Genomic DNA, 24,354 nt, shown 5'->3' on the forward strand with positions numbered 1-24,354 from the left:
TCAGGGCACATTATGTTCTTTCCACCTGGCAATAAAAATTCCTAACTCCTTACCCTGTTTGTTTAATGAAATGAAGAGAGTAAAATGCCACGCTGAAACACTCCTTCATGAATCAGCTCCTTCCCCGGGGCTCTCTTGAAGATCGATTGGGGAGTTTCAGTTCCCCCGGAAAAGGAATACCAAGACTGCTTCAACCCATGAATAGACTTAATTCCAGCACAGTGTCCTGTGAGTAGAACACGCACGGGCTCTCAGAAAGCGCGTTCTGAAAGCCAGAAGAATGGCCTCCCCTTCTGTCCCCAGAGTATGAAGGCGGGCTGAGTAATCAAATGGCAACATCTCTAAAGCAGCCTTCTTAATATGGATAAAACCTGGAAATCTTACAAAACACCAGGGAGTGGTTATAAAACATGAAGCAATTTCCAAACAAACAAGAGTGATAAGAAAGGCTGGCTCAGGACCAGACCCTAGGGGAGCTCGGCTGGGATCTCTTAGAGGGCCAGTAGCAAGAACTGGGCTTCCCCAAAACTCAGGAAGGCTCACCAGCCAGGCAGAAGCCCTGGGTCGGTACCCAGGGCAGAATGCCTTCTCCATCTCCTCAACCAGGAAGCCCCCAAATGCACGAGCTGCATTAATATTGTGTGTGAGTGTCATCTTGAAAGCTCGAAGGGGGAGAAAATTGACAATATATATATCATAAGAAGATGGTGATTGCAGCCATGAAATTAAGACGCTTACTCCTTGGAAGGAAAGTTATGACCAACCTAGACAGCATATTAAAAAACAGAGACATTACTTTGCCAACAAAGGTCTGTCTAGTCAAGGCTATGGTTTTCCCAGTGATCATGTATGGATGTGAGAGTTGGACTATAAAGAAAGCTGAGCGCCGAAGAATTGATGCTTTTGAACTGTGGTGTTGGAGAAGACTCTTGAGAGTCCCTTGGACTTCAAGGAGATCCAACCAGTCCATCCTAAAGGAGATCAGTCCTGGGTGTTCATTGGAAGGACTGATGTTGAAGCTGAAACTCCAATACTTTGGCCACCTCATGCGAAGAGTTGACTCATCTGAAAAGACCCTGATGCTGGGAAAGATTGAGGGCAGGAGAAGGGGACGACAGAGGATGAGATGGTGGGATGGCATCACTGACTCAATGGACATGGGTTTGGTTGAACTCTGGGAGTTGGTGATGGACAGGGAGGCCTGGTGTGCTGCGGTTCGTGTGGTCGCAAAGAGTCAGATACGACTGAGCGACTGAACTGATACTGATATCATAAGCATTTCCTTTGAACTGTTTTTCTGCTAGGTCTTATTTTAGTGTGTGTGTTTGTTGTTCTGATTTCCTGCAGCAGGAGACAAGTCTCTCTGGAGAGGCCTGGGACCAGAGTCCTCCACTGGAGCAGGTCTCTGGACTTAGTCGTCATTTCCTAGATAAGGGTCAGTTGTGGCGGAGCCACAAATGGCATCCTGGCGTACAGCTGAAGAAGTCAAGCCATACCACACACGAGACCAGAAAATAGACTTTAATTTCACATGTACAAATGTTGCCTTAAATTCACAGCAGTTAAGAAAACAATGTATACAAACTTCAGCTTCCAGGGAAAAGGAGAAGACGAACATTTGGCAGTTGGAGGCTGCTGTGCATATCAGCCCAGGAATCCGACTTTCTGTCTCTTGGGCCCCAGGCTCTCCTCCTTGTGTAGAATACTCTGCAGGGAGGCATGCAGCACCTTGCCCACGCGCTTGCCAGTCTGCAGGACGGAGAAGGGCAGACAGAAGAGGGCACACGCCCGCCCGTGAGGCACACGTACTCTGACTGAGAGAAGCATCCCTGCCAACCAGCCATTCCAAAGCCGCACACATTCCATCGGCCTTACAGGACTTTCATTCAACATAAAAACCCCAGGGAGTTCCTGGTGGTCCAGAGGCTGAGACTCTGCACTCCCAATGCAGGGGGTTCGAGTTCGATCCCTGGACAGGGAACTATAGATCCCACATGCCACCACTAGAGATCCTGCATGCTGCAACTAAGACCAGGTGCTGCCAAAAAAAAAACCAACCCTCCAAACCCCAACACCACAGTAGTTAACCTTCTGGGAAAGCCTCTATTCTGAGAAAGGGGAAAAAGAAGAAGGCAGCCCCCAAGCAGCAAGCAGAAAGGAACAAAAGCTGCCTCGGTCCTTAGCTGCTGCCACTAGAAGCAGCAGAACAGTCAGCCCAGTCAGAACTTGGCTACAGCCACTGCGTTGCAGAGAGAAGGCGTGGGGAGACCACGGGGAATCCAGAATCTGTCTGATGAAGGAACAGATGGTGCTGGGAACGCTTTTTAACAAGCAGTGTCTAATCTGCCTGCCACCAAAGGCGACCTGCTCAGATAGGACCAAAGTCAATACCTGAATAGAGTCTTTGATGTTACTGCCACGCAGAGATGCTAAAAGCATACGTTGCTGGAATCAAGGCATGTCACGAGGTCAGACAACGCCACAGATTTCCTAATTAGCCCCCTACACAGCAGACAGAAGGGGGCTTTGACAAAAAAATCCCAGCTCTATAAAAATCTTTCTTCATGCAACTGTTTTTGGGTCACATGAATCAGTTCAAGAACATTATGAACCGACTACAAGTTTCCTCTCCAAGCCTTCCACGTTCTCATAGCAGCTTTAGTTCACTTGTGCCACCGGTTTCATTCCCGACAATGTCAGGGAGAAAGACACCCAGGCCCTGGCGCCACCCGAGTCCTCCCAGTCATCGGCGGACTCTCCCCAGGGCCGTGTGGCTTTTCCCCTGACCCCGGACTATAACAAGGGATGAGACCCCCATATCACGAAAACTCATATGAAGAGAAGAGCTTAGTCTAAAGACCAGGAAGGGATTGAGTCTATGAGATGCGAAATCAGGATTAAGGTCCAAAGTGACTTTGGAAAGATTTTTATCGCAACATTAAGAAAAGGAAAAAATGTCCAAGTAGGGGACACTGACTAGGGAAACTGATTATTCATAGGAATGAAGACAGGGAGAGAACAGGAAATGAGACAAACAGGCCACCAGGGCTTGCGAGATCTGGACCTGGATTTGCAGGAGAGGTTACAGTGGCCGGGGCGGCAGACACACAACCAGCTGAGTGTCTAAGCTTTATCAGGAGTGGAGGGGATGGGAGTGCCAACCAGTCAGTTCAGGAGCAGCTGGAAAGCGCCCGAGTGCTGCTGCCAGGCCTGGGGGCACCAAGGGGAGCAACCCACCCAGAGGCCCTGGGGGGCTTTCCCCCATCCTTCTTCATCTCCATTTACACGCTTCCAGGCCCACACGGAATGGGGAGACCACCATCCTGTACCCCCAGCTCCACCTCTGCCCACTCTCCTTAACAGGCAGGAAGCAGTCAGCCAGGATTTCAGTTCTCTCATCCAATCACTGAAGCCTGGGATTTGGCAGTTACAAGTGACTCTTAACATTATCAGTCCAACATTCTTATTCAGAAACGTGGCACTGGGGTCAGAGAAGGAGAGGATAAGGAACTCTTATGGGCCAGTCACTACCTCCTGGTCCCAAGCTCAGCGACATCTGCCTTATACCAGCTGCCCTCCAATCCCCAAAACTGGGGTGAAGAGGGGAAAATGGGGAGAACGTCCCATGTGACCAAGGGGGCAGGAGGCAGCAAGCGCCCCCAGCCAGGTACCAGCACCCACTTCAGAACCAAACGCACCTCCAGCATCTCGAAGATGCTCTCTGGGTCCAGGCTGCCCTTTCCCACCTTCCTCACGCACGTCACGACTCCCTTGCTGGTCACGGACACCAGCAAACTGGCCAAGGAGCAGGCCTCCTCCTGAAGAGTAGCGTCCACCACGTGCCGATAGCCAATCTGCAAGATGAGGGCAGCAGTGCGCACGCGTGGGCAACGCACACCCCGAGGGCCTCGCAGAGGCAATGCCCATACACCCATTCAGGCCTAATGTTAGATTCTGTTCATAAAAAGAATATCTGAAGCACTGTTTGCTGTGCTGTTGAAAGGCTGTGTAAACTGTAACAGAAGCATGAAATGGAAATACATGGTGCGGGGGATGGTGGTCAGAATTAAAATTCAGAGACCTTCCAAGTCAGGGGCTATCCAGGGGTCTCCAGCAGAGGTCCCCTGGATGTTTCACTGATGACAGAGATGAATGCTGAGGGCCCATGCTGATGGACGCGCTCAAGAATGAGTCAAGGGCAGGTGGCTCTGGTCGTCCCAACACTTCACAAAGCCCAGGCTCATGTAGCGATCCTGGTGGAATTAAACCTGGCTTGTCAGTCTGATCTGTATCCAGTGAATCCCGAGTGGAATCATGACAGTCTCAGTCAGAACAGGCCTCTTTGCACAGTCCTGGGCGGTGCCAGTCACGCCTGAGCGTCAGCTAGCCGCTCCGCTCCACAGGCCTCGGCGCTCCACGCTTGATGTATTAGACACCCAGGCCCTGCTCCAGCCCTCATTTCACAGATGTGCTCATTAGGGCCCACAGAGGGGACAGTGTCCGCCTTTCAACCACCTTTTTACTATTCAAGCAGCCCAGACACCAGAGTTGAAAGAAGTAAAGGAAATATGCATTCAAGATATTTTGGTGAAATGCCTGGTAGACAGAAGGAGCTCTGCAAACTCTGGCTACTGTTACTATGAACCCATTCATGTGCTCCTGAGACCAGAGCCACATCTTCCAGCTAAAAAGAGAAAGCTGTTTATGGTAGTGGTCTCTAATATAACAAAATTAGTGGATTTAGGTTAAAGGTACTTCTGTATGGGTTGTAAACCATAACTTCTCAACCTACTAGGTAACCTTAACGGGCCACGGTTGGAGGAGACTGACAGGGAAGAAAAAACCATGAGATATAAGCTCATACTTTGCACAGAGTGACAATGCAGGGGACATTCTCCACGCTTAGCTGGATGCAGTCGTAGGGGTCATCGGACAGTTCAATGTCCTTCGACCCTTCTTCGTCTTCCAGGACACGAACTCTTGGTATCCTAGAAGCAGAATTAAAATTCCCAGTTACTGAAAGGAAGCATGGTAACTTCTTTTTCTTGAGTTGGAATCCCTGTGCCTCAGAAGATGAAGTCATGCTGTGCCTGAGTTTGCCCTCAGCCCTGCCAAAAGGGTGCAGTGAGGAAAGGAGGTCTTTTAAAAAGTGATGCTGGGCAGAGGCAAGTGGAGAGGGGCTAGAGGCGGGGGGGGGAGATCGAGAGGCACAAACTAAATACTGTGAATGAGATAAGTAAGCTTCACGGATACACTGTACAGCACAGAAATATAGTCAATATTTTAGAGTAACTGTAAATGGAGTATAATATATAAAAATACTAACCCACTATGTTATACACCTGAAGCTACATGAATTATACCTCAGCCAACAACAAAAAATTTAAAAATGAAATTTAAAACAATACTTGGTCAACAGAGATCCAAAAATGAGCCCTGATCCCTACTTTCTCACCAAACACAAAAATCCATACTAAACGGACCACAGATGTAAAAGGTGAAACAATAAAGCTTTTAACTAAGAACATCTTCACGACCTTCGAGTAGACAAAGATTATTAAATAGGACACAGAGTACTCGTTGTAAAGGAAACAAAACTAGCCTTCAATTATAACTGAACACACACGCACACATCTTGGAGACACGGCAGGTCTGGTTGCAGACATCACAATAAAGCAAGTCCCATGAAAACTCGGCCACTCCCCAGTGCATATGCAGCCATGTTTATACTATAGTGCACTCTATAAGCTTGGCGCAAGCATTATACCTAGAAAATGAAAAAAGAAAAAAGTGCACATACCTTAATTTTAAAAGACTCTTAAAACAAACTGGAGGATATTTTTAACTGGAGGATAACTGCTTTACAATATTGTGTTGGTTTCTGCCGTGTACCAACATGAATTAGCCATAGGTATGCGTATGTCCCCGCCCTCTTGAACCTCCCTCCCTCCTCCCACCCCATCCCACCCCTCTCGGTTGTCACAGAACACTGGACTTGAGCTCGCTGTGAAAAGCACATTAAAAAATGTTAAACATCATGTGAACCTTCTTGCAATAGTAACGTCAAAAATTACTGATCACAGGTCACTGTGACAAATATGTACATAAGGAAGAAGTCTGAATACTGCAAGAGACGTGAGGTGAGAAGATGCCGTTGGGAAAATGGCGCTGACGGACCTGCTGGCTGCAGCACGGCCACAGACCTTCACTTTGCAGAGAAGGCCGCACCTGCTAAGCACAATCCAGCGGCGTGCAGTGAGACAAGGTGCACCTGTGCGTGTGCACGATGTGACACAGACGATAAGCTTCTGTTTGTCAAAAGGCATTATCTGGAAACTAAAAGATCATCCAGAATGGAGAAAACAGATTATTTCTCTGTGTGAGTGTGAGTGTATAAACTGACACATTACACAAAGAATTCCTACCGAACAGAAAAGACAGACGACTCAACAGAAATGGGCGAAAGACTTCAAGAGGAACCTCAAAAAAGAGCCTATTCACATAGCCGATAAGACATTCAGAAAGGTGCTCAACTTAAAATATTCATCAGGAAAGTGCAAAATAAAGCTACAATGTGATACCAAGACACACCTACCAGAATGGCTAATATTAAAAAGACCAAAAAAAAAAAGGGGGGGGCTGGCAAAGACGCAGAGCAGCTCAGACTCTACACAAAGCTAGCAGTATCATTTGGTAAAAGCAATCTGGAAAACTGTTTCACAGTATCTGCTACCACTATTTGCAGGAGCTCAAAACTGGCAACTACTCAGATGCTCGTCAGCAGAAGAATGGATACATCAGTGTGGCATATTCGCCGGCAGTGGACCAGCACACAGCAAAACAGAGGACCATGACCACAAGCCACAACACAGAAGTCTCAAAACATAATGCTCAGTGACCGAGGCAGACATCAGCGAGAAAACACCGCGGGATTCCGTGTGGACCACGCACAAAGCGACCTATTGCTTTAGGGCTGTGGTTATCCTCGGGGGGTGCAGTGACTGCGTGGGGGTACAGGGTGGGAGGGCTTCCGGGGGCGGGCGCTGTTCTTGTTTCTTGAGTTGGGTGCTAGAAACACAGTGGCGCCATAAAGCCGGCTCATGCCGGTGTGGGGTGGGGCCAGGAAGGAAGAGGTGGTCCATCCAGCTCCGGTTATGGAAGCAGCGCCAGTGCTTTTCCCTGTGACTCTGACAAGAGCCCCCTCTGATTCAGTCCTGCTGCCTGTCCCTACACACGCCAAGGTCCAGAGGAGACGGGTTTCAGCCCGAGAACGTGCTGCTAGGGTCCTGCCCCGAAGAGTCCTGCTATGGTCTGCCCCGCGTGAAGTCTCCGTGCCAGGGGCCCCCAGGGTGGAAGTACTAAGTAATATCAGGTGAACAGTCTGAATTCTGATACGGTAAAAAATAGGCACGCATACACACACACACACACACACACACACACACATCCCTTCCTATCACACACGCACAAAGCATGCATACACACTCACACATACCCCTTCCCATCTCTCTCACACACACACACACATACACACTCACACATACCCCTTCCCATCTCACACACACACCCCTTCCCATCTCTCACACACACACACCCCTTCCCATCACATACACACTAAGCACGAATACACACTCACACATACCCCTTCCCATCTCTTACACACACACACACCCCTTCCCATCACACACAAAGCACACATACACACTCACACATTCCCCTTCCCATCTCACACACACACATACACCCCTTCCCATCACATATGCACTAAGCACGCATACACACACACATACCCCTTCCCATCTCTTACACACACACACACACACACACACACCCCTTCCCATCACACACAAAGCACGCATACACACTCACACATACCCCTTCCCATCTCTCACACACACACACACCCCTTCCCATCACACACAAAGCACGCATACACACTCACACATACCCCTTCCCATCTCTCTCTCTCACACACACAGCCCCCCACCCCTTCCCAATCCTCCGGCCATAATGTGGTTCATCAGAAGGGCTAGAGGATGTTCTCGAGAGAATGGCCGCCACCCTTCTAGCAGTCCCTGACTATAGAGTCCTCTCCACACACCAGGGGCACTGAGTGCCTTGCAGGGTCCGCACCCCCTGCTGCCGGCATAGCTGCTGTGCTCTGGGAATGGGACTTGAAAGCTATGCCCATGACAGCTGTCCTCCCCAGCCTGAGCAGCTGGGTTTACCATTCTGATGTACAGTTTGCCCAACACTTCCCCTACAGCCCAACAGCCTCATCTGGTTCTCCTCTCCCTTTCTGCCTTGGTGCCCATGGCAACCAGCTGGCAAGACAGGGAGTGATTTCTGAGGCTTGAGGTACAACAGATGGCAACTTCCTTTCTTCTCCAACAGAGCCCAAGGCCAGGGTGCTGCGGATAGCATCTGGGACGCGAGGCCTCACGGTGGCCACAAGGGCCAGGCCTGCCCTTGGCTAGTGTCAGCCAGGAGTCTAAAGGCCCAGCAAGGGGAAGGGGACTCTACAGCTTTCGTCTCAACAGAGCTTCGATCCTGCAACGTCTGACCTACATTTATTCAACTTTGTTTTTGTTTGTTGTATTTTAAACTGTGCGAGTGGTCTAAATTCCACCACAGGAAAACTCTGAAATCACTTTTAAAATCACCCATAATGTGAGCACTTGAAAATAACCGTAGTGTCCATTTGGGGGTATTTATGTTTATCGTCGTTGTTGTTCAGTGGCTAAGCCGTGTCTGACTCTTTGGGACCCCGTGGATTGTAGCCCATCAGGCTCCTCTATCCATGGGATTTCTCGGGCAAGAACACTGGAGTGCATTGCCATTTCCTTCTCCAGGAGGTCTTTCCAACCCAGGGATCGAACCCACGTCCCCCGAGTTGGCGGGTGGGTTCTTGACCCCTGAGCCACCAGGGAGGCCCAGAGAGCAGAGTACAAAGCGAGCAAAGCCCTGGCCCCTGTGGAGCTTTATTTAGTGAGAGTATCTGGACCGTTGGCTGGGCCACTGGTTTCGACTCATTCTGCTGTTCTGTGGTTTTCAAACATTTTTCTACATGGTGCATGTTTACTTATGAAAATAATAATCCAAAATATAAATACAGAAATATATCTAGTTTTAACTTATGAAATCTGTTTTCTGAAGCTTAAAATTAAATACCACCACTGTCGACGGGGAAGCCCCTTGTTATCCTCTCCGACAAGCTTCAGTCGTAACGCCCTCCGCACTCCACCGCAAGTGCCCCTCAGGGTCTCCACAGGCCCTGGCGCTGTCTGCAGCAGGGCTTACCTTGTGTTGAAGAGCGCAGCCTTCACAGCTATGGAGATGGCATCGAACAAATTCCCACCACATTCCAGCAGCTAAGGGAGACAGGGAGTGAGGCGGGGAGAAGCAGTGAGCATCATTTCTCACCTTAAGTATTACCCCAATGAAAGCACGCTGGTTCCTAAAAAATATGGACCAAGTGTTTATACAGACCAGGAAGCCGGGCTGCTCGGCTGGCTCGCCGCCGCGCACAGGCTCTTCACCCTAACTGCAAGTGCTGCCTGCTGCCCCAGCTGTGGGACCACTGCTCAGAGGCCCCAGACTGTGTGGACAGGCAGTCGGGCCTACGCTAAGGGAAAAACTGCTCACTGGCGTTTTGCCCCAGCTAACTCTCAGAAGCACTCGGCAAGCATTCCGGTCATCTCTGCTTGCATATACCCAGCCTCCAGACAGGTACAGAACTGCGGCCACTGATGCTGCCGCCGCCTCCAGGATCACGCTGACGACCGCAGTCACTACTGCTCGTAATGACCGATGTAAATCTGATGCTCAAACACCTCTCACTCCATGGTCTCTGTTAAGCGTAGCAACAACTAAGGTCTTTCGCACGTTTTCACCCGTGAGCAAAAGTGTTAACTGTACTCGAGTGCTCCTGTCCAGGGAGGGTTGGAGCCCATCATTAAGTGGAGGGCAACACACCCTTCTTCCTTACTCTCAAGAAGCCTTGGCCTGAGGTTATGGAATAAAGCCAATGGGAAGAGAGGAGAGGAAGTCACGTGGAGAAAGAAAAGCAGTGTATTTCCGTGTGTGTTTCTTTAGAGTCTGTCTCCTCTTCATCTGAACTACTGATTCCTGAGGCTGGACGTTGTCGGCTCTGTTTATTCTTTTCTCTTCAGAGCCCAGCAGAAGGGCTGCTGGGAAGGAGGAGCTTGGCAATTATTTATGGAAGACAGGCAGGCTCAAAGCCCAGGCCTTCCAAACTCTGAGAATCAACAGTCACACCTGGCATGTCTCACGCACTGCGTCCACGCCCAGTACGGACTCTAATTCCCACCTTTAAGCTTTCTGGGCAAGCCTCCAGTAGACTCCAAGCATCTCTCCTCCACCTCATATAATTACTGCTTATCAGAATATGATCTCCCAGCCTGTATTACCAGCTGGCTTGATAACTGCAGCATGTTGGTCGAGCAGCCGGACTAGCTCCCCTGTACCCTGGTTCACGTACAGACTGCTGCATGGCTAGACGCCGGCGCTGGACACAGACTGCTGCACGGCTAGACGCCGGTGCTGGACAGGCTGCTTCGATTCCTGTCTTTGCTGGGTGACTGCTGGCTCCCCCAGTCTGGACCCACTCCTCCAGGCTTCACGAAGGGTGAAAGCCACTCTACCTTCCAGAGGTGTTCAACATATGAGTCTTTGTAAAGTCCTCCAAAGTGTCTGGCACAAAGGAGGCATCAGCTAAGTGTTTTAAAAATACACCCTAATTTGCTCTTTCATCTTCCCTTTGTTCTGCTCACAGACTGTCCAGTGTGTCCACAGCTTCTCCGTCTTCACTGCTGACAACCCCTTTGGAGAAGAAATTCTGATGCAGAAGGCCTGCGGGTGACCAGGACCCAGTGCGGCCTGAGCTGCTCCTGTTCACCGTGTATCCCTGCTCATGGGAGAAGCCTACGGTTCTAAGGTGAGGCAGTGTCTCTTTGATGTTCACCAGTTTTGCAAGAGGCTGCACTGAGAGGACAAGCCTGTCCAAATCAAAAGTGCATGAGGCCCCCTCGCTGGGCCAGCCTCCTAACGAACCACAAGTGTGTGGGGTGGCACCTCCCTGGGCAGCTGTGAAGCATGACTCTTGGCAATGACTACAGGCTACCAGTTCCCGCCCTCCTCAAAACCAGCACCTGTAAAACTACCTGCTTAGTAGGAATCAAACTCCTGCTTAGTAGGAATCAAACTCCAAATACAGACTGGAGATGAAAGACAGGAAATGAACTTGTGATTTCATTATTTTTACTCCAAAGCATCAGCATTCAGAACAGACCCAAACCTGCTGGACAGTTAAGCACTGCTCTTTTGGCTAGCTCTGCCCCATCTATGAGCAAACTAATTTAAAAGTTTCCAGAAAGCCCTGCCCTGTTTCACACAGGGCCGACAATTAGACAGCCAGGCTGTTCCCAGTAATGAAGCTCACTATCAGTCCACAAGATCAGCCTTATCTTCATACTCATGAAAGGACTTGTTTGGTCCCTGGCTTTGCCCTCTGCCCTCAATATGAAGTGGAAGATGTAGTCACTCACCTCAAGGTTCACAAGATTAAAGGGGAAGAGACCTAGTAAGAGCCTGTACATGAGCAAGAAACTGGCAAAGCACAGCTGTCAGAGGAATTACTGCCACGTGCCCAAAACCGGGCAGACAAGTGACTGGGAGGGAAGCACCAGGAAGGAAATGGGAGGGCTAGACCAGAAAGACGCCTGCAGGCACAGACTTTGGAGAAGGAAAGAGGCAGGGCCTGGGGTCCTCATGGGAAAACAAGGGGGTCAGGGTAGGTGGGCTACAGTGTTTTCAAGGGAGGATGAGATGAGGTCACGAGTTGGCTCTGGCGTTAAACAGCCCTGGCTTTGGAGCCCAAGATCACTGCTCACGAGCTGAGATCCCCTGGCAGAGTCCCTTGAGTTCTCTGTGTCTCAGTGCCTCACTTATAAGTGGGGAAGGCTAGTGCCCACTGGCAGAGCATCTGTAACGGCTACACAGAAATGCAGGTGAATGCTCATCTTCCTCGTCGCAACTCTGCCGATCAGCTCTGCTGGCACCGTCTGCAGAACATCTCACTTCCTTCTTCCCAGACAACCTCTGTGGATCACTTTGGGCGCTACCATGGTGCAGCTGTTGGCAGATTTACTGGCAGGTGGCATCATCCGTGCCCTCCTGCACGCCTGTTGCATGTAAGTTAAAAACCATTATGGGAGACCAGTGTTTCCCCAGGTAGTCTCACCCTGGAAACTGAGAGCATCCACCTGAAGACAGGAAAAGCACAGGGAGGAAAGCAGGCCCACGGGTTTCCCAGAGACGTGGGGCGTGGCCGGCGCAGTGGCGTGAGACCTACCAGCACGTCCACGTAGAGAACCCAGCAGTGCTCGCGGGGGCTCATGCACAGGGACTTGAGGTCGATGCTGCTCTTGTTGAATATCCGGTACAAGGTGTTAGCAATCTCCGTGCCAAGGTCATCGCCTCCGCGACCTTCAAACTCAGGGGCAGCACTGGCGGAACTACACAGAAGGGCGACAGGAAAGGGGTGAGTCTTGTCGCATGCAGAGCAGAGGGGCAGGCTTTGTTCCGGGTTCCCTGGGGGGTGCTGGGAGGAAAGCCCATGTGGGAAGGCTGCACCTGCCCCTCTTCCAGCGTCCAGACACAGGCCATGAGCCAGGCCAGGACCGTGCCTGGCTGTGCTGCTGTGTGTGGTGGGAGTGCCCACTGACTTCTCACAGAAGCCATCTTTATCCAGAGAGAAGCAAGAACACTGGTGAAATGAACCACCGCCAGCAATAATGAACTCTCATATCTTGAACGTTTACTAGACTCTTCTCTGGCAGGCCAAGGAAGGAGGAGGCCGAGAGACTGAGTCTGGTCTACAGAGGGGTGACAGTGTACACACCAAGCCTAGATGATGATACTCTCAAGACAAAGCCACAGTGCAGGCACAGTAACTTTCCCGGGGTTATTGAGGACATGCACATATATACACATATCTGATTCACGTTGATGTATGCGGAAACTAACACAGTAACGTAAAGCAATTATCCTCCAATTAAAACTGTTTTTAAAAAGAGACATATATAGTGGTATGTCAGAGTTCTGTCATAAACTTTAGATTATCATGGTACTGAAAGGCAGGAAACTAAGAACTGTTTGCTGACTTAAATATCTCTTCACTTTGGTTACCGCTTTTACTTTGTTATTTTTCAAGAGAAGTGCTTTTGCCTTCTTAGCTTCCTGAATTTTATGCCAAACGACCTCAACAAAGAAGGAGCAAGCATCAGCATGTGCGACCCCCCGGCCGCCGCCCCGCCCCAAGCACTACTCAGTGTTTTAATAGGACATTTTTTGAGGGTTTTGCCTTAACAAAAATAAGCCCTTGGTACATGTGTGGAGTACGTAGACACCCCAGTAATTATTTTATTGTAATGAATTTAAGGCCCAGAAAGACAAGAAATCGGTTGTTTCAGTAGGTCTCTACAAAACCACACGTGGAAGCTCTCTGGTCCCTGTCCATCTGTCCATCCGCTCGTCCTCCCGGAAGGTTCCAGGCCCTGGACTAGGCACTAGCGACCTGGAGACAGTGGGACAGGTGCAGACCCAAGTCAGCAGTTCCAGGGACGCAGCAGGGAGTCACATGGAAACAGGCACGCAGAAACGGTCGGGGAGGCTCGCAGGGGATGTCAGTCGGTGTTGAGGGTTGGAGGGAGTCTCGAACCTGAAGATGAGACAAGCTGGTCTGACCATAGCTGAGTAGGGGGATTCCAGCCCGAGCAAAACCTCTGTGGAGGCCAAAGGCTGTGCCCACCCCATCTGTATGCTGAACCAGACCTCACCTCCTCACAGGTTTCACTGTCCCTTCTGTCTGGTCCATTCTAATACAGATATAAGATGAATCCTGAAACAAGAGTGTAGCGCTGTGTAATAACACTGCTCCTCTCATCATACAGTCTTCCCCGACCACTACAAGCCAGGAGAATGCCCCCATTTAAAAATCCCTAAGAGAAACTTCACCACTGCCATAGCAACCTCACCGTTCCTTTCCTTCCCAGCCTCGGCCAGACTTGGGCACCGAGCCATGAAAAGAAGCTCATTGATGGTAAATTAATCAAATCACTAGGGACCAAGTTCATTATTTTGCAGAGCCAGCAAAAGACAACCTGTTTCTAATGTAAACCCTAAGCCATCAATATTAAGTCCTATCTTTTAAGTGTTTAAAAGCGCATCTGTACAGAGCTCTGGGTGGACAAATCCTGCAGAGGTCCTTATGCCTAAGATGTTTACCCTTCCCTCATTACAGTAGGCTGAGTCCTCCTGGGTGTGACTAATGACGGGATGGATTCATTAACTCTTCTACAGCCCAAAGGGACGGTTTAAGAACTTCCCAAGCCAGTTGGCTAAATTAATCTACCGACAAAACCACACCCCACTGTTTTTTTGACACTGCTCCGGTTTAAAGTGGAAAATTTTCCCATTTTAAATGATTTCTCCCCCCAACCCTTAAAAAAAAACAAACACACAAAAACAGGTTAACCCTTTCTGCATAGCTGGCAGCCAGAGAAAGGAGGATTTAGAAGCCCATGAGACCATGGAAAGCTCCCGGGCCCTCCCCGAATGTGTCATTCAGCGTGCTTGGCTTGTAGCCTAGCATCAGTCAGGTGAGCGCTCTTGGGCCCGTCTTGTGTCTTATGTCTCAAGGTAATGAACGGGTGCTCTGCTCTTAGGACTTACGACCAGACCGCAAATGTTGGAGTCAATGAATGCAGACCGAGGGACTCCTCAATAAAAAAGCTTCTCTGTTTAGCACCAAGTTGAGAGAGAGAGAAAGAATGCAGGCTGGTAACCTTAGCCCCCTGTTCACAGGCATCACTGTATATTCTTCAGTCGAGGAACATACACGGGGTTTTATGGCATAAAACAAGTGCTTTCTATAATTACAGTTACTGAAACTGATTTGGATCCTTTATAAAGTATGATCCAGCCCCTCTTCCAGGGCTGCTGGGAAATCGCTTATGGAGCTGGATAAACAGAAAAATCCTGGGAAGGCTGCCACTCCCAGTTCTCCAGCCTCCTGACTCATCACCTCCACCCTGCTCCTCCTGCTTGGCATATCTCTGCTCTGACTGGATTAGGCTGAGATCAAGGCCATGTCTACCTGGAGCAGGACTTGAGACACTAGGCCCATTGTTGTTCCCCTTGCAATCGATCTCGCCCGCAGAGCCGTGACGTCTTACAGCCAGGTGGGCCAGGGGTGACTCCGGGCCTCACCCTCTAGGCCCCTAGCCCCTAGGCAGGTCCCAGCTCCCCTGACTCCTCTGGGGGCACACTGCTCATTTCCAAGCCTGCTGAAGCACCCCAAGGGTATGGGAACAGTGGCACTTTCTGAGTGTTTCATCTTAAGCCCTCGTTTGAAGTTCCTGGGAGAGTTACCTCATCAGCTCTGCAGACTTCCAGAGCCCAGCAAGCCTCCAATGACTTCTGCAGGTTACCTCTCTGCTTTGCCCCCACCCTCGACCCTTCGGCCAAGAACGGTGCCCGCTTCAGGCAGCACGAAGTAGGTAAGGAAGAGAAATCGAGTGGCTCCACCCACCAATTCAGGGCTTGCAACCAATCCAGGTTCAGCGTGAGTGAAGGAAACAAGTGATCACACTTAAAAGCAGTTAAGATTCCGGACGAGTGAAAAGCGAGGGACATGCTGAAATGTCCATGAATCAAGTGTGTTCTCCCCAACTGCCCCAGCTAAAACCCGAAGCTTCTCGAGACCAAACACAGTCCCTAAACCCATCAACCGGTGGCCAAAGAGCTGGGAAGGGACCTGACGGACGGCCCCTGGGGGTAACCAGAGTGACACACCGAGCTCACGAAGTCTCACCTTCTGGCCTTCAGATGGAACCATCTTTCCCAAAGTTTCAGCCTTCTTATAACACAGCCTACTCTCAGACTACAACTAACGAGCCAGACACAGAGGCAGGAGTTAGAAGGTCCGAGTCCGCTCCCAGCTAGAGGTGCTGCCAGCTATCTCTGGAGCAGAGCTTAGGAACCCCATTGTTTTCCTCCTCCAAGGGTACAGGGATCAGGCCCGTGTCTCAGGTACCCTTCCCTCAGGGCATCACCTCTGAGACCCAGGGAAAATCACTGGGGTGGGGAAGGTGTCTACCCCAGGCTCCATATTTGATTCCAAGCAGATGAAAAGAAGTAGAAGCAATTAGAAGAAAAGCAGTTAGTTTTCCGTGACCTCTCTACCACTGGGAATTGAAATAATTAAAAATATGAAGGTTGCTGGCAAGTAGTTAAGTCAAGCTGGGCTCAGGCAGGCAGGAAGGGGTCCCACCACCACCCAATTGCTTTTCTCCCACTGGGTAACACCTCTCTTTCAGCCTGTGGATGGGTGTGTGCCCTGAGCTCTCTGGCAGAAGCCCCACTCTTGGGGCCAGGTGGGGTTTGGGGCAGCACCCTGAGGCCTGGGCACAGCCACAGGTGCCCGGAAGCCATTCTTATTCACTGCATCAAAGTGTAGGGGGTTTGTTTACACAACTAAGAGTTGCTCTTTGAAGACGCAAATAAGCTTCTGATAAAGGTGGCAGCCAGAGGTGCCTGGTGACCTCTTGTTTGCAGGAAAATGGGCTTTTATGAATCTCATGGTGATTCCGTGAAGAAGGGTGCCACCTTGAGAAACAGATTCAGGAGAACTTCCCCGAAAAGTGGGGCTTCTAGGCCTGCTGAGGTTCTCTTGAGACTTACAGAGGAGGAGAAAGAGAGCAGCCACTCTCAGTCAGGAGAGACGGGCTTACTTCTACAAGCCAGATCTGGGGAAGAGGTTGCTCAAAGGCTCCGCCCGCCTTTGAGCCACCCTCTCCAGCCGGGACTAGAAAGGGCCACGGGCAGTGGGCCAACCTCGAGCCATGTTCAGACGCAGAGCCACAGGGAACCGTGGCCCCTGCAGCAAGCATGAGTGCAGCACTCTCCCTGGCCTGGCCACACTGCCTGCCTTTGATCTGCCTGAGAGGAATGAGGCAGGAGATAACGAAGAGGAAGAAAGGAGAGCAGATGACAGCCCCTAAAACGTGGTATCGGCTCTTCAGTGACTATTTACCGCACTGAACAGGCAGATCAAGGCAAGAGAGGCATTTTTTTCTTCCTCCATGAGCAAAGGAAAGGATAAGCTGGAGGCCTGAACAAGGTCGCCACCATGTACAGCTACTTAAAAGATGGGCTGGTTCCACTGGATGACCCAGAATGCCGAGAGCGGCTGGGCAGAACCGAGGGGAGACTGCTCCAGGGGACCAGGACTAGGGGCAGCAACGCACTGGGAGGAAAACTAGCCCGAAAGATGAACAGACACATCCTGGAAACCGCACAGGGCATCCCGCTAAGGCTGGCTTCTGCAGGCTGTATGAAATAGGAAGAGCAAAGGCTCACAGCTGGACCTGAGCTGGCAGGACTAGCTGTGTGAACCCAGGAAAGTCACCTACCCTCTCGGAACCCCTGTGTCATCTCTTACTGGAGTTTTGTGAGGACCAACGTCTGTGTTCGGAAGTGAAGCCTGCAAGTCTGCAACTCGCCGTGCAAGTGTGGGTCAGCATCTTTGCAGGAAAGGGCTGACATCACAGGCGGCTGCTACCTTTAGAAGGGCCCCTGCTTGCGAGGCTGGCCCTTGGCTCGCATCTGAGCACTCGGCTCTTAAGAGAGGACCCAGTCAGCGGTAAACTGGGCCGAGCCCGTGCAGATACCGTACGGTGTATGCCAGACGCCTGCTTTCCTTCTGGGAGTCTGCAGCTTCACTGTGTGTAAAGCAGACGGTGCCTGCGTCACCAGTCAAAGTCTTGGGTGTTGAGTCTCTAATCGGTTTCCTTAGGCAAAATTATTACACACGGGTTGCTGTGTTTCTGTAACAATCATAGCTCTGAGTACAACGACATGCTCCACGCTGAGTCCTCCGAGTCTGTTCAGGAACTCTCTGACTGTGGGGGCGGTCTTGCCCCTCCACCAGTGAAGTATCAATATTACATATCTGCACCCAGCATGAACCGAGAGCCTCATCCATTTCAAGAAGGCTCGCTGTCGCCCCTGCTGGCTGGAAGAGGGAGTTACAGGCAGAAGATGAGACTGGGCCGACAGCCGGGTGAAAAGCCCCATGCCTTCGAAGGGGAGGTGGAGAGAAAGAACACTTTGGAAAGCCCATGGAATGTGTAAGGACTGGGTGCTCGCTCTATTTTCATTACCTAACTTCCTCATCATCACCCCAGTATCATCATCTCCATTCTTTAGATCGCGAGATTTAGGCACAGGCGGGCTGGGTAACCAGCCGGAGGTCACACAGCTGGCGGAGAAGAAGGCAGTGATGAGGCCGGCTGGCTGGCTGCTGAGGGTGCAGAGTCTTTGCTCTTCCCTGCGCCCACGCAGCTTGCCTGGCTGCCATCCCCCCAGCCTGCGAGATGCTTGGCTGGTCCTCGTCCCCGCTCTGCCGAGCGAGTCATGAAAAGTTTTCTGCAAAGCTAGAGCCGGAAGACCGATGGGGCCTTATAGCACAGTTGAGTCTTGTCAGGTATAAATGATTATTTTTCAAAGCTCAGTGACACCCATCATTTCCTATGACTCTTGTAACTACCGTGTGCTGGATGGCCTGGCAGGCACCTTCCTTTTTCAGACGGGGAAAATGAGGCCCGGCTTGGCTTATCAGGACAAAGGCAGGCCCTAAGCCCAGGCCACCTCTTGCATTTCCCGGGGCCTGGCACAGCAGAGAACTCGGCACATACCTGCTGGCCGGATAAAGGATGATTAAATACAAAATAAAAGTGGGCTCAACAGGAAACCAGAGGTTCATTCTCTGAATCTTCTATCTTTTAAATCGCTTTTCTTTAAAACCATGTGCAGAGTACTAACCAGTCAACAAAGAACTCCAAGTAACCTTCGTTTGGTTTCTCCAGCTTCGGCGTCCCCATTTCTGCCTTCACGCCCACCAAGATGTCGGTGTGACCCTGTGGACACAAGCAAGAACGGGCCTCACTCAGGGCCGACAGCCTGCCACCCAACCACGCCCTCGTCTCCCAGACACACGCCTCCGGGGACTCCTTAGGATCAGTGGTGGGACTTGAAAAGGGGCCCTTTAAGAAGGAGAGGCGTCCTTCAGATCTACATAGACCCCCTCCCAGAGTTGGCTGTGGGTCTTATGTTTCCCCTAGAACAAAATGGACCCTGAAAGCCCAGAGGGGCTGGCTCCTGAGAGCCGACCCATTCCTCAACATCAATACAAACCGTGGGCCCAGCACTCACCAGCTTGACCCTGGCAGACCCACTGGTGTTGGACACCACGTCGGTCTCCACTTCAACACATCGGTAGTCGTCACAGCCGCGGCCGTCCACACGGAGGTCTTCCTGGGTGCAACAACCAACATCCTAAGGCTGTGGGCCTAAACTTCCAAGAGGCTCCTCAACTGACTCCCTTCTTCCCCCTCTAGAGAAATACGTGGTACAACAGCTCCTTTTAGGGATTCGTCCAGAAATCCTGTCCTGAGAGCTGATAACATTACTGTACATATGAGAAAATGGAGACTCAGAGAAGTTAAACGACTTGTGTTCAAGGTCCCATGGCTAGGGAGAGTAAAGCTCGGCTTCCCATCTAGGTCTGAAGTGCAAAGTCCAAACTATATACCACCATCCAGAACAGGTACACACGAAATCCCAACAAGAGACATAATAAATAAGAGCTGTTTCTTTCCAAATCTGCAATTCTGAAGCCACAAGAAACACGGATTGTCAGTTACAAGTTCACCTGTCTCAGCTTGTAGCCCTCCTACCCCCTAAACGCAACCAGACCTACTCTGTAAACGGCTGGGAACAATCAGCTGATGTCTTCTAACACAGGCATTCTCTAGGACAGAGTCAGCAGTTAGGCCCCCAGGCTGCTCGGTCTGTAAGCTGTCCCACGGGAACCCAGCCATGCCTGTTCACGCAGGGATTCTGCGGCTGCTCGCACACACGGCAGAACTGAGGGGCGGGGACAGAGACCACATGACCTGCAGCCCCCTCATCACTACCACCTAGCCTTTCACCGGAAAAGTCTGCCGACCCCTGCTGCAGAGGACGGGCTTCAGGGTGGGCTACGTACTCCCTGGCTTTATCCCCAGTTATTTACTTCCTCAAGTATTTACTCCTATCTGTATAACTCATAGATGACCATTTTACGTTGTGGCTTCTAGCATTTATCTTGTTGCTCAACGAGTTCCAGATTTCATCACTGGGAGTTCCCAAGGGTTGGTTAACCCTCAGATCTCTTTAGAGCACTTTCTTTACTTCTGATAACATGAGGAGTTCCAGCCTCTAGGAGTTTCCCTGCCCCAACCCCGGGATCAGCCCATTTCCTAAGGAGCCGTGGTTCCCTTTATGGGAGAATGGTACTTAAAAACCAAGATCTGGGTGCTAAGTAGATTCACTGCTACTAGGGTATCATTGCTTCTAGATCTCAGTAGAACACAGCCAGAAAAAAACATGTGTGTACTAACCCACGCATATACACATACCTTTATTTATGTGGATTATCAGTCCACATGTGGATTAAAGAGCCATGTGTTCATACTGAGAGTTGGTTCCAACCTTCCTCCGTGCCTTATCTGTAACTTCTCTCAGGGAGAAACCTGGCTCTCATTATCTACAGTGTATTTGTTAAGTCTAGGAATACATAGTTTCAGAATTGTTACTGCCATACCCCTATGAGAAACAAATTTACTAATACAATATTTGTGCAGATTTCTTTTTGTCTTTAGCCTTACATGTTGTTGTTCAGTCGCTCAGTTGTGTCCGACGCTTTGCGACCCCATGGACTGCAGCACGCCAGGCTTCCCTGTTCTTCACCATCTCCCAGAGCTTGCTCAAACTCATGTCCACTGAGTCGGTGATGCCATCCAACCAGCTCATCCTCCGCTGCCCCTTGCTCCTCCTGCCTTCTACCTTACATAACCTACTCAAAACACCTTTTCCAGCTGTCCTTCCTGCGCCTGTTACTCACTTGCACCCCTTTCAGGTTCCACTATAACTGCTGATGTTCCATTTTGAGTCCACCACATCCTGGCTACTTTTAACTCCTACTGACCTTTGGGCCAGGTGGCCTCTCACTAGGGCTCTAGGAGTCACCGCTGCCAGGAGAGGTGCTCAGACAAATGTCCCTCCCCCCTCATCCCTAGTTCATGCTCCCCTCTTCCTACTTCCTCCCACCCACTCCATCTCTTTAGCTCCTGGTCCATCGTTCCTGTATCTTCTTTGCACAAATGAACCTTTACGTGAGTATTTTTAATATCCTTTTCTTTCTTATACAAAAGATAGCATACTACAGATACTCTTTTACACTTTGCTTCTTTTTAAACACTAATGCCTGTGCAGGAAACCACTACACATCAGCTCATACAGACTGTTCTTATTCCTTGTAAACTTTTTTCCTGAAAGCTCCTTCTTTCAGAAAAAGAATCATCACCTCATTAGATTCCCAAAGAGGGTAATGCTCCTCAAAATGTTAAAAAACAAGCACAAAAGAAACCAAAAACAAGCAAAAAAAAAATCCAAAACAAAAAAGCAAACCACTGTTCTAAAGTATGTAACTATCGGAAACTTATCTTTAAACTGCTTGACTAACTGCATATCTGACTTTTTTTATTTTGAGAAATTAAAGGAAAACACTGCCTGCTCTCACCACACAGTACCAACTACTACCATCTGTCGTTTTTGTTTCAGCTCTTTTGCTCTTTCAACTCCTATTAAAGGAGAGAAAATAAACAATCCTAAATCAGGCTGAAGTCCCTTTGCAGCCCTGCCGCTCCTAGCCGTCCTCTCCTTGGAGGCAACCTCTACCTGGACTCTGGGGAGAGGGGTTCTTTAAAAGCAACAGAATTACATGTCTAGGAGAATGAGTCTCCTGAACTCTGTAGAGAGATCTCTCTTCACTGGAGGATCCAAAGCTATGTAACTGTGTCTCTTTACAACCCCACCTACCCCATCCACCCCCATCCACATGAAGACTTCCTAGGTCCATCTCTGCTTGCTCCATCCCTAAGGTATGCATGCGTGCGTGCTAAGTCTCTTCAGTCGTGTCCGACTCTTTGAGACCCTATGGACCATAGCTCACAAGGCAAGAATTCTCCAGGCAAGAATACTGGAGTGGGTTACCATGCCCTCCCCCAGGGGATCGTCGTCCCGACCCAGAGACTGAAGCAGCATCTCATTTCTTACGTGTCCTGCACTGCAGGCAGGTTCTTTACCACTAGGGCCACCTGGGAAGCCCATCCCCAAAGTATATCCTGATGGAAAGTAAAAATCTGGCTCAGAAGCATTTACCTTGAGTCTTCGGTGGCTTACAAGTGTGATGCACACTTGTGAGCATCACCAGGAGCCTGAGTCGAGGACTCCAGGCCTGGTCCTGCCTGACTCGCTGCTCGACCTCAAAGGTGTTTCTCTAATTCCATGGATGTATACATGAAAAGAACCACCACTGTTTGCAAGAACTAACATAGCAGCGACTGCGTAATGTGTATTTACTGTCTACCAGGCTTCTCCGGTGGCTCAGTGGTAAAGAATCTGCCGGCAATGCAGGAGATATGCAGGAGACGTGAGTTCGATCCCTGGATTGGGAAGATTCCCTGGAGTAAGAAATGGCAACCCATTCCGGTATTCTTGCCTGGAAAATCCATGGACAGAAGGGCCTGGCAGGCTACAGTTCATGGGGTAGAAAAGAATCAGACACAACTGAGAGACTAAACAACAAGGAAAAAACTACTATCTACCAGATAACGTGTTAGGAAGTTCACACACGTCCATATGTCGAAGCCTCACCATGACCCATAACGTAAGATTTTTCATTCCAGTCTACAAACGAGGATCAGGTTGAGAGATGCTAAATGGCCCAAGGTCAGAGCCAGTCAATAGCACTTGAATTCCAAGCCAGAGCTCTTAACCCCGCTTCCGCAGTCTCCTGTGTTCTAAAGGGTCTCCTCATTGTGCAGGTCAGGCAGCACAGGCCTCCTGCGAGGACGAGCTGGCTGGTGGCCGCTTGGCCCTAGTGAGGATGCTAATGACTATGAGAGCAGCGGGGCCACAAGGCTCCAGGGCTTCCAGCTATGCTTTAGATTACCACCCGCTCTGGAAAGATCTAATCAGAACCCTTAGAAGTGAGAAGGGATGTCAGAAAACTGGGCCACCAGGGCTTCTCTTTCCATCCCTTAAACCACTCTCTGAGCCCTCTTCCCTCAGCTGGGAAGGCTTGGGTGACACGTAAGAGATAAACAAGCAAGCTACAAATTTCCCTTTCCAGGGATGCATATTTTTGTTGTTTTCCATCAAAAAAAGCACACAAAAGGAGAAAAACAAACAAAATCCCCGAATCACTGCACACAGGACTTTTTCAAAATCCACTTTTTCTCATAGAAGACTCTAGGAATCACCCAAACCTGGCGATTTGGCCTGGCTCAGAGCTTGACACCCTACCACAATTTTTTATCCACCTGCAGTACTCAAATGAAGGAACCAATCCATGTGTGAACACTTAAACACTGGCTGCCCTGAAGTGAAAGCTCCATCTAAAAAATCAATAGGGGAAAAAAAAATCAATAGAGGTGTCTACAGGTGACTGACCACACGAGGGAGTGGAGGAGCCTTGTCCTCAGGGGACAGGGGACTGAGCACTTTTCCAGGTAAAGGCCTTCTGCCGGGAGCCACCATGAGGAACTCCACCCGTGACAAGGTCATGCGGCAAGAGCTCTGATGGCAAGGCTAATCAGACCCCAGGTTTTCCTCCTGGAATTTCCTGAGCATCCACCCCCCCAAAAAATAAGAATCTGCCTGCTTTTCCACTCTTCTGATATTCTCTGGAAAAAGTCAACTCAGGGCTTTAGTCTTCTGCATTTGAAAGGGATGTTTCAGTTAAAACCCCTCTGATAGCTCTCTAGCTTGTCTAACAGGTTCCCCGGACTGCTTACAGCCCCCCAACCGCGAGAGGCACAAAGCTTGAAAGCATCTTAAAGATACAGAGCCTTTTCTAAAGAGTTAAAAATTATATTGGTGACGTTGTTTTCACTGTTGACTCAAGGATTGCTGCCAGACCTCCATATTCTTTATCTTTTAGGCACCTGGGAGGATGTTACTCAATGTAAGCAGGATGTAGAAAAAGATACATAGTTTTGATGTTAGCAACACTAGACTTTTGAGTTAATTGCTTCTCTTTTGCTGTAAATCACTGTACTCCCTCTACTTGTTATAAGTTGCTGTATCCTTGCTGTGTAAGAATGTAACTTTATTTAGTGCTTTCTGAGAGTGGCACCAGACCTTGCAAAGATCAACACAAATAAG

At 49.9% G+C, this 24,354-nt stretch overlaps 1 protein-coding gene across 1 annotated transcript in view; it reads right to left on the minus strand.

Annotated features, from left to right (window-relative positions):
• Window positions 1-1,556: 1,556 nt before the first annotated feature.
• EXOSC7 (exosome component 7) overlaps window positions 1,557-24,354 on the minus strand; it is a 28,623-nt gene continuing 5,825 nt past the window's right edge. The window contains exons 2-8 of the mRNA XM_068982618.1: window positions 19,297-19,398; window positions 18,907-19,001; window positions 12,374-12,536; window positions 9,301-9,371; window positions 4,865-4,988; window positions 3,699-3,854; window positions 1,557-1,749 (exon numbers count right to left, since the gene is read on the minus strand). Of these exons, the coding sequence (XP_068838719.1) occupies window positions 1,645-1,749; window positions 3,699-3,854; window positions 4,865-4,988; window positions 9,301-9,371; window positions 12,374-12,536; window positions 18,907-19,001; window positions 19,297-19,398 (816 nt within the window). The 3' untranslated portion in view covers window positions 1,557-1,644. The remainder of the gene's footprint in view (window positions 1,750-3,698; window positions 3,855-4,864; window positions 4,989-9,300; window positions 9,372-12,373; window positions 12,537-18,906; window positions 19,002-19,296; window positions 19,399-24,354) is intronic.

Source organism: Capricornis sumatraensis, chromosome 10 (genome assembly GCF_032405125.1).
Source record: "Capricornis sumatraensis isolate serow.1 chromosome 10, serow.2, whole genome shotgun sequence".
Lineage (NCBI taxonomy): Eukaryota > Metazoa > Chordata > Mammalia > Artiodactyla > Bovidae > Capricornis > Capricornis sumatraensis.